Here is a 19460-nt window from a genome sequence, read left to right on the forward strand (position 1 = left end):
TGAGATTACAAGTCCTGCCGAGTGTTATTTAGGTTTCAGTGACTTTCAGACAAGGAATAAGAATCAGTCGTTAGGCTGCTGTGGGCATAGTCTGATTAATAAGACAAAGTTTAGGAATTGTAGCTTATCTTTTAGCACTCAACTTGCTAGGACTGATAAAAAGAGCTTTATATACTCTCCTGCCCTACGCAGAATTTAAAAAACTTTCTCCTAGCAACCTCGAATCCCCTTCATGGAAGTTATGACAGATGGCGGTAGTGGTGCTTTGCTATAGCACAGATTTGGAGGAACATACCTCATGCTAACCACAGGGAGGAAGAAAGGAGTCATTCCCCCAGCCTCTTTTGGGAATTGTCCTGTTGGCTGTGGTCTCGGGAAGAGCACTAGGACTAGGGAGTAGCAGTGATACAGCAGTTGACATTTATTGGTCACTTAGTACTTTATAGGGGCATCATGCTAAGCACTCGTTCTTTTCCCCATTTTAGAGACAGGAAACAGTGGCTAAATATCTTCCCCAACGTTTCAGAGCTAGCATGTGGTTAATTCAGGCTTGAACTTTAGTCCTTTTGACCCTTAAATAAACCCTGATGAGATTATCCTGAATCTTTTACCAAAAATAGATGAGGAGAAGGGCTGGGAAAAGTACCAGGTGTGCCATTGAAGGAACAGAACGTCTTTCTTCTTTTGCTTTGTGATGGGAAAATAAGGCAGAAAAAGGAGGGGCTGGGGCTGAAGTGGCTGGTGTTAGGTTCTGAACTAGAGTGCAGTCCTGTGTTCTTCTGCAGCATCTTTCATAATTTTGTGTTCTGTAAGGAAGGAAAAGATTCTACTCCTCTAAGAGCAAGGGAGAGACAGTGAGTGAGGAAAAATGGGTAGAAGGACCTGGGAGAGCAGAATGCCATTGATGAACATGGCTGAACATAAACCTTAAATTCATGGATGCCAGTTGCTACCAGATTTTGTTTAAGTTTATTTAGGGGCACCTGGGTGACACAGTTGGCCAGGCCAACTATCCAACTCTTGATTTCAGCTCAGATCATGATCTCACAGTTTGTGAGATTGAGCCCTGCGTGGAGCTCTGCATTGACAACATGGAGCCTGCCTGAGATTCTCTCTCTCTTTCTGTGCCTGCTGCTCTCTTTTTCTCAAAATAAATAAATGGAGTGGGAGAGGGGCAGAGAAAGAGGAGAGAGAGAATCACAAGCAGGCTTCATGCTGACAGGGACTCGATCTTACAAACCATGAGATCATGACCTGAGCCAAAATCAAGAGTTAGATGCTTAAGTGACTGAGCCTGCAAAGTGTCCCATTTTTTTTTTTTTTTTTAAAGGAGATAGAGGTTTATCGAATATACCACAAGGGAGCAGCAGACAGGACAGCAAAGGAGAGACTGTCTTCTAGTTGCTACTAGATTTGGGGGTTCTTCTAGAATGTACTTTTAAGTGAAAGCTGTATTAATAGCTGCTTCTCTTCACTGCATTGAACTCCTCTCCTGCAAGCTAGATGATTTTACGGCCTCCTGCTATATAGTTTTGGCAGAACACCATGATGACCTAGATCACATTTCTAATTAGGGTTGTTAATCCATTCATGGGAATACATTTTATTTGTGGTTGCTATTTCATTACTTCTCTTAGTAAGTAGTTTTTATTTGGTTACTTGAAGATTCCATTACTATAGCTCAGGTGGGAAGGATTTTTGAAGCTTTTTTGAACAATAGTTCTATTTGTCTCTTTTGAAATAAATGGTAGTTAAATCAGGATGAGGCCATACATTCGGCTGCTTATTCAGGCTTGTAGTTGGCCAAAGCACCTGGAGTTCAGCTGACTCTTAAGGACTGACTCATGCTAAACAGACTTATAAGAAGCTGATATACTCAGGATGCCAAATTAATAATGAGAAGTAGAAATTCCAAGAAGGCTGGGACTTTTGGGTCAGTCTGTCACAGTGTTCTGTACCCATAGTAGAAGCTGCCTTGGAAACCAAGTTATTTAAGGTTGCTTGTTAATCATGGAATCTAAGCAAGGCAAGTGGCTGAGTGAATTTAATGACTAATGTAACAGAGTCTGATCTACCTACCTCCACTATTCAGCAGTGATTACTTAGCATTTCAAATAGGTTGACTGGTAGTGGTACCCTTTCTCTCTGGACAGTGCTGGAGACATTGGGAAGTTCTGACCCTATGGCTGTCTGTTTTCTAGGTTCCTTATTATATGGCAGACTCTGGGCTGAAACCCTAATTCTCCAGTTACCTAGTTGTGTGATTTAGTCAAGTCACTTCACTCTGTCTCACTGTCTTTTTCTTTTCCCTTATGCTTCTCTTTTTTTTTTTTTTGTTTTGGTTCCACTTTTTTTCATCTGGAAATTAGACATGATAATAGCACCCACCTTACAGAGGTTTAAATGAGTTAATATCTGTGAAGCACATAGAAAAAGTGCCAGACATAGAATAAGCTCAAATTAAGTCTTATCTGCTGTTATTCTTAATAATGTAATTATTAATATGATCAGTCAGGAGGTTTTTTTAATATCAAATGATAGAAATCCATATCAACAATATTAAACAAATAAAAAAGGGAGACTCCAGTCTAGATAGCGTTGATTTTCATTATTCACGGTAGTTCTATGAAGTTGCTGCAAATGCTGTTAGTGAATACTGAGCTACTGCCTCTATAGAAATACAGGGTTAGTTAGGTTCTTGCTTAGAGTCTGTGGTCAACCAATCAGTGTATAATCTTTTTTTGTGTGTGTTTATGTATATTTCTGTTTAGACACCTAGTTTAATATACATTTCTTACAAATGATTAGTTGTATGCAGTATTTCTTTATGCTCTAACACTAGTCAAGAGGATTTTTAACATTTTTCTGACCCTCAGTAAGTGACAGTATATTTCTTTGGTTATCAGCTTTGTAGCAGTGCTGTCCACCACACACTGTAATCATCTCTGAATCCACAGATTCAGCTATTTTGAACATCTTTTCTGTAGCTTCTTTATGCCGTACAGATGTTACTTTAGCACTTTCCAGAGTTGCTGCATGTATGGATCAGTGAATTTCTTCTTCCCTTTTTTAGATATATCCTATTATTGATTCATTAACATTGAACTCACAGCCAGTAGCACTATAACTCATGTGTGACTGAAGCTCGTCCAACACATGTATTTTCTCTGTGAGACACAGCACAGCTTTGTTGTACTTAGGAACACTAGAGATAGCACTTTAGCACCAGGCCCAGGGGCATAGCAAAATCACCAACAAAAATGTAGAAACCTGGGGGCACCTGGGTGGCACCTGTTAGTCGGTTAGGCGTCTGACTTCGGCTCAGGTCATGATCTCGTGGTTCATGAGTTCAAGCCCCACCTCAGGCTCTGTGCTGACAGCTCAGAGCCTGGAGCCTGCTTCAGATTCTGTCTCCCTCTCTCTCTGCCCCTCCCCCACTCATGCTCTCCCTCTCTCACTTTCAAAAATAAATAAACACTTAAAAATTTTTTTTAAATATAGAAACATGTAGACTGCAGAAAGACCACTTTTTTACAGAATGAGAACATCATTTTGTTTGACTTTGGCTGGGAAAGTGCATGTAGGGGTGACTCAAATTTTTCCTCTCTTTGCATATGTCTGGGAATGACTGAGAAATGACCCAAGTATTGCTTTTGGGTTACAAATAAATTTTAGTGAGTAAATTCACAAGTATGGAGTTCACAAACAATGAAGTACAGCTATCGTTAGGGAGAGTGAAGGTAGTAGTCCTGGCACCAGGCAAGAGGGGATCCAAGGCTAAGTACCATTACTAGGACCCTTTCTGTCCTTTGTCTTTGAAACTTTACAGCTGGTAGAATCATAATGTCTTTTTTTTTTTTTAACTCTATTTTGATTTTTAAAAAATTATCTTTATGTATTTTAATTTTTTAAAGTTTGTTTACTTTGAGAGAGAGAGCAAACGGGAAGGGCAGAGAGAGATGGAGAGAGCAGGCTCTGTGTGTTGGCAGCACAGAGTCCAATAAGGGGCTCTATTCCACGTAGCCATGAGATCATGACCTGAGCTGAAACCAAGAGTTGGATGCTTAACCAACTGAGCCACCCAGGCACCCTGAGTCATAATGGCTTATAGGTGTCCTCATGTGGCAGGGCACATAGCTTCCAGCAGCCTCAGTTGTCCTTCAGAGGCAAAAGGTAGCCTTCCTTCAGAGCTCTGGTGAGCTTACTGGGGAAGGACTCTGGCCCCTGGGAGTGTGAACCTATCCCTGAGCCAATCACAATGGCTTAGGAGGTGTTCTCTGATTGGTTTGCTGTGGGTCATGTCCTGTGGCTTAGGGGTGGGATTCTCTGACTGGCTTGGTGTGGCTCATGTGTATGGCTTGTGGCAGGGGTGGAGGGGGGGTTGGGGAGCGGGTATTCTTTGAATGCCTTGGCCAGGGTCATGCTTACCCTTGTGCCAGAGAGGGGAGAGTTTGTTACTAGATAAAGAGGGGCTTCGGGACATGGGTAAAAAAGCAGTTGGTGCCACTCTTGAGTTGCAGCTTTCTTTTACTTGAAGTACATTTTAGCTATGCCCCCTCCCCCTGTTTTACTGACGAGTAGTGTTTCTTTTATGAATATACTGCAATCTGTTTATCCATCCTCCTGTTGATGGACATGTGGGTTGTTGCCATTTTTGTTTAGTATGAATAAAGCTGCTGTGAGCGTTGTTTATGGATCTTTTTGCAGACATACAATCATAGCTTCTTGATGTCATATTTTTAGACACACTGTTTGTACTTGGCTGGTTAACGGGATGGCTTAATGCTACAGCTGCCTAATCTCAGCCATTATCTCTTAATTCTGACTAGTTTCACGCTCAGAGGGCAGTTTTATTTTCAACTTTACTGGGCATCCTGTATTGTATACTGACTACCGTTAGTCATTCTGCAAGTAATTTTTGTGTTCTTGCTCCTGTAGGTGACCTATAAATCAGCTTGGGTGGCAGTTGTAGCCTAGTAGATGAGACTGTGGACACTGGCATCAGGCCTAGATTCATAGCCTGGTTCCTACTTCTTGTAGCTGTGTGACCTTGGGCGTGCTTCTCAATCTCTCTGAAACTTGCTTTATCTGAAAATGAAGCTAAAAATAGTACTTATGGCACAAGGTTGTTGTGAAGATGAAATGAGATAATAATATAAAATGCTTATTAGCACAGTGACGGTTGTATGCTGCTTCTGTAATCATTGGTAGGTGGCGGGAAAGGACAAATTCATGAAACATTCAAAATGAAGAAGTTAGTTGGGAATATTAAATTATGAAAAGATTATGTGCTCTTGCTGGTCTTTTAAAATGTATATCTTACTCCCCTCCCCCAGTTTGCATTTTCTCTCTCCTCCTATGTAAATAACTCAAAGAATAACATTTAAGCTTAATATCCTTTTAGTTCTAGAGTCTAGACAAGGAGTAAGAATCTTGGGAAGAAACAGAACTATTTGGTTAAGAAAGCAATTTCAGTCTTACATTTTATTTTCGGTTTTCCATACTTTTCCTGAAAGCCTTAAGAATTTAAAGAGTAAGTCAGATAACATTACCATAGGTAGTCAAAAAATATTCTATTGTATGGAAATACAACATTTTATTTATCCATTCATCAACTGATGGGTGTTTGGGTTTATTTCTTCTTTTTGGTATTATGAATAATGCTGCTGTGAATATTCATATACAAATTTTTGTGTGGATGCATACTTGCAATTCTCTTGGGTACCTAGGAGTGAAATTGCCAGATCATATGATAGCTATACGTTCAGTCTTTTGATGAAGTACCAGAATGTTTTCCAAAGTATCTGCACCATTTTACATTCCCACCAGCAATGTAGAGGTCTCCAGTTTCTATACATCCTCACCAACATTTGTTATTAACTGCCCTTTTTGATTATAGCCATCCTGGTGAGTGTGAACTGGGAGAGAGGGATGAGATTTTGTTTTTGTTTGTATGAAAGGGAAACATAAATTTCTAAAAGGTAGTGAAACTTTGGGCTGGAGTCAGCAGTAATCAGCCAAAAGTTGATTGAGAAGCTGCCAACTCAAAGAGATATGCTATACTGTGTGGTCTTTGTTTAAGGCAGTTAAATTCTGGCTGAGGAGTTAAGTTATAAGATACTGAGAAAGTCTCCAAGGCAGTATAGTAGATGTGTCAGAGGGATGCAGGCTAACTGTGGCTGGAAGGGTCCCCAGAGGCTTTCAGGTAGAAAGTGAAGCTTGACTCTGAGCCAGAAGGATGTGTAAGAAGAAATGGCAGAGAAGATAACCTTTTCCCCCCCATTTTTCATTTTTGTTTCAAGTGGTGAATTATTACTATCCAAGCTAACAATAGACTACCTAAAGGGGTTAATTAGTTCAAAAATTTTTTTTAATGAAATAGGCAGGGGCACCTTGGTGGCTCATTTGGTTAATTGCCAGGCTCTTGGTTTTGGCTCAGGTCATGATCTCGTGGTTCATGAGTTCAAGCCCTTCATCAGCCTCTGCTCTGACAGTGTGGAGCCTGCTTGGAATATTCTCTGTCTCTGTCTCTCTCTGTCTTTCTCTTTCTTTCTCTCAAAATAAATAAACTTAAAAAAAAAATGAAATAAGAAGAAAATTCAAAAGGTGCAAGGAGAAAGGACATGATGAAGTTGTGAGGGTAACTTCCAGATACTTATTGCCATAATGGTTTGCAAAATTGTTTTAGCCAGTCTCCTCTCCTGTACTCGGAGTTCCTCATCAGTGATCTAAAAATCACATTGTGTCAGTGTTCACTATTCATTAATACAAAATTTGTTTAGAAACATTTTTTTGAACTCTTAATAAAACACAAAAATAGCATCATTACTATGAACATTTTCAGTGATATTATGTTATCATTTTGACATGCAAGGTATCTGAAGAATATTAAGGGGAGTGTTAGTATTTATTTAATTTTTTTAATGTCTGTTTATTTTTGAGAGAGAGAGAGAGATATGGAGGGGCAGAGAGAGAGAGAAAGGGAGACACAGAATCTGAAGCAGGCTCCAGGCTCTGAGCTGTCAGCACAGAGCCCAACATGGGGCTTGAACCCATGAACTGTGAGATCATGACCTGAACCAAAGTCGGACGCTTAACCGACTAAGGCACGTAGGTGCCCCAGTTTATTTGTATTTATTAGAGTTTATTTATTTATTTTGAATGAGAGAGAGTACATCCTCCAGGGGAGTGTTATTTTTTTTTTTCATTGATTATATTTACTACTTCAAAGTGATTTCCTTGGGGTTCCTAGTGGCTTAGTTGTTTAAGTGTCCAACTCTTGATTTAAGGTCAGGTCATGATCTCTCAGTTCTTGGGGTCAAGCCCTTCCTTGGGCTCTGCACTGACATTGCGGAGCCTGCTTGGGATTCTCCCCACCCCTCCACTGCACGTGCATGCATATGTACACACACTCTGTCTCCCAAAATAAATAAGCTTTAATAAATAAATAAAAGTGATTTTCTCTGACTTTTTTTTTTTTTTTTTAACCTTGTTTTACAGAACTCTTTTCTCGGCTACATGACTCCCTGAAGGATAAGAACAATGTTATGTTGGGGATATTGGTCTCTGGGCCAACCTGGGATCAGCACCAACCTGCAAGGGATTGTGGCTGAGCCACAGGTGTGTGGATTCATATCAGATAGAAGCGTCAAGGAAGTGGCCTGTGGAGGAAACCACTCCGTGTTCTTGCTGGAGGATGGGGAAGTTTACACGTGTGGTTTGAACACCAAGGGGCAGCTGGGCCATGAGAGGGAAGGAAATCAGCCTGGTGAGTACACCTAGTCTGCCTTGATGATTGGTGAGGAAAGGCTGAGGAAAGGGGGAGAGCTGGTGGAAGATTTTTGAGTGTTTATCTTTCAAGAGGCTCTGACTGGGTGCAGGGGTCTACTGTTTGGAACTTTTGTGTTTAATTCAAGTCTTTGAACAAAAAGCCAGACTTTTCCTTTTTCCTCTTATTAGATGACATATGTAATATCACTGACTGGGGGAGAGAGGTTGACTAATTTAGAGTTAAAGAAATAGATTTTCCCCAGTGATTGAATGCTAAGACATTTTGATCGTTTTGTGGATTTGTAATCCTCATACACTCAATATCAGAAATATTTTCACCTAATTTTTTTTTTCCTAATTGCATGTTCATTGTTTATTTTGGCCACATGCTTTTGTTTAGCATTTTGGGCTAAGTGCTGTGCTAGTTGTGAGTAGGTAGATAAGTGGGAGGTAGTGATGATGTGGCTCTAGGGATCCTCTGTGGAAGGATGTCTGAAGTAAGTCAAAGAGTATGCTGGAGGGAATTGGGGAGTGGGATTCATTCCTTCTGCCTTTGGGGGTCAAGGAGGAAGCATGAGTAAGACTTCAAGTGTGTGTGTATTAATGTGGCAGGAACATTAAGCTTATTGCACACACCTGAGTGTACCCAGTCATTTTTATTTATTTTTTTAAAAAGCATGGGTATCAAGGTGCAGTCCACTGTTCAGGGAATGTTCAATAGTATGGCAAGACTGGTGATAGAGGGTAAAAGGTGCTGTGCATATTTAAAGTCCATTGGTTTGAATTACTTTTCTTCCTACCTTTTTTGTGTAAGGTTGACCTTCAGTATACATTTAGTGTGAATCTATGAGGTACCTTCTCAGTGTTGGATTTTGGAGTAGAAGTGATGATGCTTAAATGAGTCTCCTTGTGGTGAGAAATGGTAAGATAGGGTCTTCAACTGTGACCATGTTGTGTGTTTTTACACTAACATGGGCATATGTCATTTTGTTTGTTACTATCTTTTTTTATTCAATCCAAATCAAGTGAGGCTACCTACCGAAGTTTCATTAAAGAAGAGCCTTGCTGTTTTTTCTAGATGATTTTATCTAGGAAGGTGTTCGTGTTCATCTAGGAAGGTCAGTTTGGCATTAGGATGAGCTAAATTTTTTCTGTGACACACTGTCTCCCTTCTTTCTCATATTTATTGTCTCCGATAGCAAGTGGCTGTGTTCCGTAGTTCACCTGTCCGAATGTCAGTATTAATTTATAAATTAATAATGTTGATCATTGGATAAAGGGCTATCAGGCTGGTCTTAAGGAAGGAAAATTACGAAGTATGTGAAGTATGATATGTGGGCTCCTTCCCTGTTCTTTGCTCCAGGTTCCTTCATTGGAGCCCTCCCTCAGATGTCCCACCAGGCCTGCTCCCTGGAGCAAATCCTAATGTTTTAGTCAGGGGTTTTCTAACATGAGGGCCCTGGACTCTTGGGATTTCACAGAAAGAGTTTCAGCATGGGCCATGTGTATTTACATGTGCAATGCACCTGATACTACAGGTTTTCAAATGTAAGTAGATTCTATTCATTAAAATAAAATTTTAGTAATGGTGCTACCAATTCATAATTGAGTTAGTAAATCCTATCCATTATATGTTTTACCAATTAATATGAAAGTATAATATGTAGGAAGGTTTTTGATTTCTAAAAAAAATTTTTTTTTTTTGGAAAAGATTAAAAACCAAGGTCTTTCCCTTTCTCCTGTTAAAACTCACTTGAGTCTTACATAAAACCTGTACTCTTGCTCCGTTGCCCCCAATGAGAGCCAGTATCCAACAGTTAATGCCTAGAGAGGGATTAATGGCAAGTCACAGTCCAACAGCTTGGTCTTTTCCATGGGAGTGTGTACACTCAACCAGGACTTAGAGACATGTAAGACCTACTTCATACCAATAGTCCTTAAAGGATTTGTATTCACCCTGGCCAGTCTTTGAAGGAAGATGAGGAGGAGATCTTTCCAGTACTGCAGAGAGAACACAGGGTGAACCTTGGAGTCAGACAAACCTAGTGCAGGTGTTACTCATCTCTGATTGTATGTCTGAGCCTCAATTCCCTTTCCTATGAAAGGGGACTTCCTGTCCTAGTGTAGGTCTTGATGCAGTAGATTCGAATTGTAAAGACTCTGCAAAGCTACCTATGACCTGTGAATCTGCCCTGCCCAGGCCCTCCTGTCTGTCTGCTCTGTGACTCTGCCTTCTGTGGCAGCCTCCTTGGACACCTTTGTCTTAGAACCTGAGGTGAAAGGATTCAACCAGGGGTCGCACCTGAGAAAGGAAACAAAGAGCTTACAGTACAAGGATAGCAAAGACCTGTGGGAGGCACCATGGTGAACACATCTGAGTGCAATGTGGCATTGTTCCAGTGGAGCCTTCTGACACAGCTCTATAGAGTTAGTGGTGGGAGGTTTGTGGGCTCTGCGAGTGAGTGAACAGGAGCAGTCACAGCTTCTGCCTGCATACCCAGTCAGGCCAACGCCTCAGCCTGCAACTGTTCCCTGTAGGCAAGGCTGAGTGATTGAAAGAGACTTGAGCCAGAGGTGCCTCAAGAAGGCTTTTGGATTCCACCACAGAACCCAGCCCATGCTTGTAATCTAAATTTGTAATAAGCAAGGCTGTAGTGTAAATTACAATAGATTCCAGAAATTTCTGTTGTTGGCTAAGCTTGTCTGTTAATTATAAACTCCATAGCAGCTGTGGAATAGTGCCTCTTTGAATGGAAAGATAATGTGGGTGGGCACCTCCCTCTCTTTAACTTTTTTCTTTGGTAGGTGGGTTCTAAATTGGGGACCATTTGGGTTTATTTTTAATGAGTGGGAAAAAGAGAATGAGCTTGTTTTTTCTGTGTGTTTCTTGAGAACTGTGACCTGGAGAGCTGCTAGGCATGGGGCGGGTAGGGGTAGTTAGTGACAGACAGACCCTGTTTCAGGGCGCCTGTGCTGGCCCTGGCCTGCAGGAATGTTATCCCCAAATAACCCCTGTGGTGTTTGGGAAGGGAATTTGATAGCAGACCACTTCCTCAGGATGCTTCTGGGGGCAGTGGGTGGGTTTGTGATTTTAAATCGGTATCATTGCCCAGACCAAGGGTGTGAAAGGCTAAAAAGAGCGAGGGGAAGGAAAGATGGAAGAAGATGGGGTAGGGGATACACTGTGATGAAACTCTTCTGTTAGAACATGTTTCCTTGAGTCTGTCCTGCCAATTGATCAATTTATACATGTTGTCTAACTGGCATGGTTAAAAAGTACACACATTTATTTTTATGGAGGACTCCTGTACCTGTGACATAGCAGTGGTATAAAGCACACACACAATGATTTTAAAGAGTTTTTTTTCTCCTTGAGAACATCTAATAGTTTCCTATTGCTTTTGCGGTTCCTGATGCTGCTGTGCTTTTCTTGTACTCTCATTTCTTCTTAGTTCTGCCCTTATGTGACCAACTTTGTGTGTGTTTGTGTGTGATGGGGAGAGGGTGGTTCAAGGATTCATCAAATACTGAAACTCCTTGTTATTAAAGGCCTCATATTTTCCCAGTGTGTTGGGCAGCTTGGGGTTCTAGCTTAGGTATGTCACTGACTCATTCATTTGTGTGTTGGCCAAAGGCAAAGAGCCCTATGATTCCCAGAAGCATTTTTTGTGGGCACAGTATCAAAGCTTCATCTAAACTCAGTGTCCAGATTTTTTTTTTTTTTTAAGTGTTGGATTGGAGCACCTGGGTGGCTCAGTTGGCTCAGATCATGATCTCATGGTTTGTGGGTTTGAGCCCCGCATTGGACTCTATGCTGACAGTGTGGAGCCTGGAGCCTGCTTCAGATCCCTGTCTCCCTGTCTCTCTGCCCCTCCTCTGCTTGCTCTCTCTCTCTCTCTCTCTCTCTCAAAAGTAAACATTAAAAAAAATTTTTTTTAAGTGTTGGATTGTAACTGTTTTGCATATTCCTCTTCCATATGACTTTTCTGTCCTTCATTCTCCCTATTACATGATGATGTAAATCTTACCTCTCCCCCAAAATCAGGGATAGTTTCAGTGACAAGGGCATCGTAGGGTTATTACTAACTGATTTCCTCATTTTTTTGCCCATGAATTCATCTCATAATTTCCTGAAACCTAGAGTTACAGAGCTACATTATAGGAAGATTTGTGTGCCTCCCTTCCTTTTTAATTGTTTTTTTAAAGAGGAAGCAAAACATGAGTTTTTCCTCTTAAATTATGTTTCTTTTAATTAATGGTTTTTTTGTAAGTAAAGCTACTAAGCTGTACCTGAACATTAAGCACATCTTGAAATATTTTATTAAACTAAAATAGAAACTGCTTGCCCATAGAAAAAAAAAATTCAAGAATTTTACCTTAGTTTACTGTGCTTCTCTTATTTCTACCCAGCCACATTGTCAGCACTGTATTCTTCAGGTAATCCACAAGTCTCCTTTCCCCATGTATACTCTGAATTTTCCTATTGGGATTTTAGCCCAAGCTAATCCTTGTGTTATTAGGGATGTCTGAATTTATAGAAACCTCTTCTAACCTTTCTTCCTATTTGAGTAGGCAAGAACTGTGATAGGTACAATTATTTAATCTAACTTGACTATGTTAAAATTTTAAAATTCTGCATTGACATCTCAGGAAACCTTTTCATAGCAAACCTCAAGGATAACCATTTGTAAGCAGACTCAATATTTTTGTGCAACCCTGTTTGATTCATATCTATGATTGGTTCCTTTTCCTTCCTCCTCACTTAGTTTCTCCCTTTCTTGCAGGTAATTTAATCCGATTCACATTCACACTTTGTATTCAACCTAAGCATTTCCATAACGCCCATCACCATATGTAACAGCTCTCCCGCTGTTTGATAAATGAGGTTTATAAAGCAGAATATTTCAAAAGCAGCAATTCCCAGAGCTGTGGTTGCTGCTAACCCTGGTAGAAGTAACACTTTCAGCGAGCTTATCAAGTTGCTTGAGGGCATCTGAAGGACACAGTAACTCTGTCATGTTAATCAGCTTTTGCCAAAAAGCAAACTAGCTGAGCTGAAAGGATATTGAAGACAACTTATAATGACTTCCTATTATTGAAGTGCATATTTCTGTGGGCATACTCTGATATAAAAGGCAGAAAGTGCCATAGGAAATGTTCCGATCTCAACATTGGACTGTTTGGAGCCCCATCCTTTCCTCATTAGGAGTGGCAGGTGGTCCAGGAGGCTGCACAGCCCTTTCTGATGATGATGATGACAAAGGTAGTAATCAAACCCTATGGAATGTGATGACTTCTTTTTAGCTGAGTGGACAGCTTTCTAGTTCAAGAGGTTTGGAGTTCAGGAGCCAATATTATTTAATAATTTTATTTCCTGGTATGGTTAATCAAAAATTACTTTTTCCTGTCTGTACTCAGACTACTTTCTTTAAAGATACTTGAAAGTTTTAGAAAATATGTACTTATTTATAAGCATATTCTTTAATGTGAGGTGTTATTTGTGACTTGTAAAAATTTGCAGTGTTACTTTTAAGTAATTAGCGCAGTGGTTTGCATCGTGATACGAGACTCCCTTCATTTGTTAATTGTAGGAGTGGTTAACTATAGATTCTATAATCGCTTTCTATGTGCTTGACATTTTTAAGCTGACTAATTCTCATGACAGTTCTGTAAAGTAGGTCAGTATTATCATTCCAGGTATATATAAAAGAGAACAGGAAAAGGAGTTGAGTTTCAGTTTTGCTTGTGTGCTGACAGTTTGGTTTTAGTAATCCTAGAATTTTGTCGATGGACATCTTTTTAACCTCAGGCTGATTGGAAAGGCACAACAGAATTTTATTCTCAGAACTGTTTTTCTTGTTAACATTTAATTTCCACTCATTCCTTACAAAAGAAATAAAAAGGATGTAAACTTGGTCACTGAGAAACTTGTATTCTTTAATTTACTGGTTGAATAACCAGATATTGTCAAGGTGTTTTGATTAAAGATATGGAGAAATAATTTCCTTTTCATCTTTAAAATCATCAGATGACTGTCAGTTTGTTCTTTTATACTCTTCTGGGTGCCAGGTAATCTGGGGGAAAAGACACATGATCATTCATATCTCAGGCAGATATATATTGCCTTGCAATTTGCCTCTTGTTCTTTGTTCCTTTATTTCCTCAAATTATTTATTTCTTATTCAGTCACTGATTGAGCAGATATTTACAGAGTGACTGGACTACTAGGTTCCTCATTTGTTGTAGTTATTGTTGGAACACGATGCATTTAGTGCAAATCCTATCCTTTGGGAGTTTATAGGCTAGGAGGGAATGTAAGATGTGTTTCTGTAAGGATTACATAATACAGCTCACCATGTGCTGAGCAAGTGATCAGGGTTCTAAATGTGTCAAAATAAGAGTTGTAGTGAAGAGTTAGGTCTAAGTCAGGTTACCGACAGTACTAAATTCAGATTTCTAACAAATGGCATCTTTTACAACCACACACATATCAAGTTCATGTTTATCTTAGGATTGTGAGCTTGTGGGAGAAGTGAAAGCTAGCATTTCAGAGAAGGGGCAGCTTTGGTAATGGTGTCATTCTCCAGGGATTTCCCATGTTTTCAGTGGGTTAAGTCCACCCTTTAGTTCTGAATTTTTGTGTTGCAGTAACAATTTTGTCATTTGGCAGTTTTGATCATCTCTTGTATACCTTGGTGATCTGCGATCTTCATAGATCTAGGAATGATAAAATGTTTTTAAGAAATTTATCAGTCTGGATGGTATATGTCTCTTCAGCTGGTATTTTATTTTACAGTTCTTCAGGAGCTACCAGAATCTGAGTAAATGCACTTTCATAGCATGTAATGTTGAAATCTTTGGTAACTCTCCAACAGATAGACTGTCTCATATCCTTGCAGACTTTGAATCAGGTTTTGACTCATTTTAAGACATGTATTGTAATTTCTATTATAATTATTAAATGACTCATAACAGTTGAAATTGTTATTCTGAGTGATTTTCATTTGGAGTGTTAGCTAATTATGGAGGCAGCATAGTGAATAAGAGCATGGATTCAGGAGCTAGACTTCCTGTATTGTTATCCTGGCTCTGCCACTCACTGAATGTGTGATTCTGAGAAGGTTGCTTAACCTCTCTGTGTCTCAGTTTTGTTAGTTGTGAAACATGGATAATAATATCTACAAATTAGGATTTTTGTGAGGATACAATAAGTTGTATCTTGGGTTTTTGGAATAATGTCTGGCCCAAAGTAAGCACTCAGTTAGTGCTGCCAGTAGTAACAGTAGTATTGTAGTAGTATGTGTTAACATCTTCCATTACATTTTTTTTGATCCTACTATTCCAGCATATTAAATTAATAAATTCATTATATATGTATATATTATATATATAATAGATTCGTTATATATTATATATATATATATATATTTTGATCATTTCTATAGGTTCCCTTAACACTATAGGATCTGATGAATGGTCTTTGCATACAGGGGAGGGAGATGATATAAGCTAGGGTCATTAAGAGAGACTTCACATGTTATGTGAGTTCTAAAGGATGGTCTATTTCTTGATCTTTAGTTTTTTGGGGTCTTTCACCTTATTGGTCCCAAGAAAAACATTTTGCATATATTGGGCACTCTGTAAAAATGGGTTATCCACATATGGACATTCACGTATATATGTAATCTGTATGCCATGGTTAACATTGCCTCCAGCATTCTGGTCCAAAATTGCAAAGAGAAGTGAAGCAAAATAGGCATCTGTGGACATTATAGTACACCAAAGGCTTCTTTGTGATGCTTCTGGAGGACTTGAAGTGGTTTGGCGACAGTTAGTGGGGTGATTTGATCTTGCCACAGGTTCAGAAAATAGAGTACAATCAATTTATGCTGAGCCCAGCTGAATTCTGTGTGTGATTACTTTAGTTTTCCTTTTAGCTTTGATGGGCGTGCATCTTTGGGCAGGGATCTAAATGACCTGAAGGAAGGTTAAGTGGTTTTCCTTTCTGCATTCTGCAATCACCTAAGAAGAAATCACTTTGGAGTCTGAACCTGTCTAATCCCTGCTTTCGTTTTCCCCCTCCTAAATGGGCCTATATTAGGATGCTCTCAACTGTAAGTAACAGAATACTAAAATACAGCAGGAACAGTGAGTAAAACTGCGTATCTCTTTATAGAGGTCTAGGATTGGTTAAATCAATGGCATAACGACATTATCAAGGACGTAGGTGCTTCCCATCTTTCTGTTCTGCCTTCATCATTTTGTTGTCTTTCTTCCCTGGGCGTGTCCCTTCCTAGTCACAAGGTAACCGCCACAGTAGGCATCACATTCTCACACAGCTGTATTCAAAGGCAGACAGGAAGGGGAGTTTTCTTGTGTGTCATTTTTTAAAATGGGGAAAACCTTGCCTAGGAGCCCCCTCGTATATCCTCTTTTGCCTCACTGGCCAGGCCTGGGTTACCGTAGACCAGTCACTGGTGTGCCTGAGTAAGTGAAGTAGGAAATATCTGTCTGGCACAGTGAAGGGTCATCTCCTAGGACTGGGGAGGGGCCCAACAGCCCTAAGAGTTCTGGTGCAAGGAAGAAGTGGGTGATGGCTGATAGGTGAGCAACACACAGTGTCTTCCGCGAGGTTGGTTTCATATTGTGTGCATACTGGTGGGATCTTTGACACCTTAAAGTGGAGTCATGGAGTTTTATTTTTGTTCCATATTATAATCTATAGTTCCCTTTATGGAATCAATAGCAATACCTTAACATCAGCTTTTATAATAACTGATGGCTGCCCTTATGAGGCAATGACTTTATGATGTTTATGGTATATGATATGGAATTGTGTATTTTTTTAAAATGTATTTTTTCATGTTTGTTTATTTTTGAGAGAGAGAGAGAGAGCAAGCACGAGCTCGGGAGGGGCAGAGAGAGAAGGGGCAGAGGATCTAAAGTGTGTTCTTCACTGACAGCAGAGAGCCTGATGCGGAGCTTGAATTCACAAACCGTGAGATCATGACCTGAGCCTAAGTTGGATGCTTAACCAACTGAGCCACCCAGGCGCCCCAGGAATTAGTATCTTATTCATCTTTGTATTTCATTGCTAAGCACAGTGTAGTAGGCACATAGTGTAGGAAATATGGTGAATAAAATGTCTCTTAGGCTTTACTGTTATGTTGCTTTGCCATGTACTGTATGGGTTCTGGGAGATTTCTGGGGTTAGGTCAACAAAGATCACGGTGGTCTTTAAAGAAAATCACAGAATTTTAAGGATGGAGGATAAAAGAGTGACTTGAGTGATAACTATTCCATTTATGAGGCTTCAACAATGAGAACAAACAATGGGTTTAGTATCACGCAGCAGAACTTCTCTAAAGGGAGCTTTAGTAGACTTGGCAACTTCAGCTCAGTAAACTTTATCACTTTCACCCATTTTTAATCAGACTGCAAAAATCTTGAATGTCTTGAGAGCATTGCCTTTAGCAAATAGTATCACCTGGGCCATGAATCAGGTGTTCATTTATTAGCAGTCCTCCTGCATTTAACTGTCAAACTAATATAAAGTCATGAAATGAGGCAGACACTAAAATACACCGTTTCCAGTGTCTTCCAGCCCTTACCACCGTACCTTTTCCTGGCAGTAAGTAAATTTCTAGGTGAGTAAGAATATCCATTTGTTAATACAATTGATACAAATACCTTCCAGTAATGGGAGGCTTTAAAACAATTATTTTTAATGTTTATTTTTGAGAGAGAGAGCACAAGCGGGGCAGGGCAGAGAGAGGGGTACAGAGGATCCAGAGCCGGCTCTGCGCTGACAGCAGTGAGCCTGATGTAGGGCTTGAACTTGTGAACCATGAGGTCATGACCTGAGCTGAAGTTGCACACTCAACCGATTGAGCCACCCAATGTGGGTGAGTTTATGTATAAGGCAGTGGTGGATGGATGGGAGTGGAATTTTGTAGTGATGTGGAGATTTATGCTTCTTGCCAGTTCTCTAGCTCACTGATATGGTTGTAAGATTTCTTGGGTCTGATTTAGAGTCTGCATTTATTCCTAGGTGCTTTACCAGCAAGGTTTGCTTTGCCACTATGCTGTTTTTTTGGATGCCAAAATTAGCCTATTATGTTGAAAGTTTAATTTTCTTTCTTGTGATATTTTTCTCCTTTGATACTCTATCAGGTATTGAAATGAAAACATTTGCAGTGGGCTCAGACTTCCAAAGGAATATGATTTACCTCATTAAAATTTGAGAGTGAGAACTTTCCATGAGGTCTAGTCACAATAGCATCTCAGCCTGTCAGCTATTTGGGGAGTTGTTCATACTGCTAGGAGGAGAGTTATAAGGCTGTATCTTTTCTTTTTTTCCTTAATGCAACTACAATAACATTGACTATATTTCCTGTGCTGTGCTTTTCATCCCCATGACTTATACATTCTGAAACTGGAAACCTGTAGCTCCTACTCCCCTTCACCCATTCTGCCCATCCCTCCAACCCCTTTCTCTCTGGCAACCACCTGTATTCATGGGTCAGTTTCTGCTTTTTTACTTGTTTATTCATTTGTGTTTCTGATTCTACATATAAGTGAAATATATGGTATTTGTCTTTCTCTGACTTATTTCACTTAGTATAGTATGCTCTAAATCCATCCATGTTATCACAAATGACAGGATCTTATTCTTTTCTTATGGCTGAATCATATTTCACTGTATGCATATACCAATTTTCTTTTTTTTTAAACAATTTTTTTAATATTTATTTTTGAGAGAGAGAGAGAGAGAGAGAGAGAGAGAGATGAGCGGGGGAGGGGCAGAGAGAGAGAGGGAGACACAGAATCCAAAGCAGACCCCAGGCTCTGAGCTGTCAGCACAGAGCCCGATGTAGGACTCAAACCCACAAACTGCGAGATCATGACCTGAGCCAAAGTCGGATGCTCAACTGACTGAGCCACCCAGGTGCCCCATATACCACATCTTCTTTATCCATTCATCTATCGATGGACACTTAGGTTGCTTCCATATCGTGGCTATTGTAAATAATGCTGCAGTAGACATAGGGGTGCATATCTTTTGTAATTAGTGTTTTTGTTTTCTTTCACTACCCAGTAGTGAAATTACTAGATTGTATGGAATTGCTGTTTTTAATTTTTTGAAATGCCTCCATACCATTTTCCATACTGGCTACACCAATTTAGAGCTCTTTGCCCTCCCCCCCCACCTCTTTTCAAAGTAATATTAATGAGAGCTTGCAGAGAGTCCTTAAAAATTTAAAGAACCTGTTTCCCACTTTGCATAGATTTGTAGTCGGTGTACTTTATCAAGTGAAAAGGATCATTTATTGGTTTGGAATTGGCCTAGTGCTGTATGAATAGTGCTGATCATGGTTAAATAGATTGTGCTGAGTGAGACAGCAGGTTCTACATTCTGCATGTACTCAGAGTCTGTGGGGCGCAGGAATGGGGCGGGGAGGTGGAGAGTGGGGGCCCATTATGCCTTTAGGTGCAAGTCGCCTGGTTTCCTTTAAGGAGGTGAAGGCCGCTGGTGGGCCATCCTGGGTCTTCTCCAAGCCCAACTAGAAGTAAGAATACTGGCAACCAGGAGAAGAGAAAGGAAAGACAGGAAAAGTGGAGATAGCAGTCATGCTGAGCTCACCAGGAGGCACAAGTTAAGTGTTCTTTTTTTCTTCATATGGAGGAAA

At 40.0% G+C, this 19460-nt stretch overlaps 1 protein-coding gene across 2 annotated transcripts in view; it reads left to right on the forward strand.

Moving 5' to 3' along the window:
• Positions 1-19460, forward strand: part of HERC3 (HECT and RLD domain containing E3 ubiquitin protein ligase 3) — a 112115-nt gene that overhangs the window by 5446 nt on the left and 87209 nt on the right. For both annotated transcript variants that reach the window (XM_047092094.1, XM_047092095.1), the window contains exon 3: positions 7501-7768. In XM_047092094.1, coding sequence (XP_046948050.1) covers positions 7543-7768 — 226 coding nt within the window. In that variant the 5' untranslated portion in view covers positions 7501-7542. The remainder of the gene's footprint in view (positions 1-7500; positions 7769-19460) is intronic.

The sequence above is a fragment of the Lynx rufus genome, unplaced genomic scaffold (genome assembly GCF_022079265.1).
Source record: "Lynx rufus isolate CCGP_SWC_20201006 ecotype Redwood Valley unplaced genomic scaffold, mLynRuf1.p SCAF_3, whole genome shotgun sequence".
Classification (NCBI taxonomy): domain Eukaryota; kingdom Metazoa; phylum Chordata; class Mammalia; order Carnivora; family Felidae; genus Lynx; species Lynx rufus.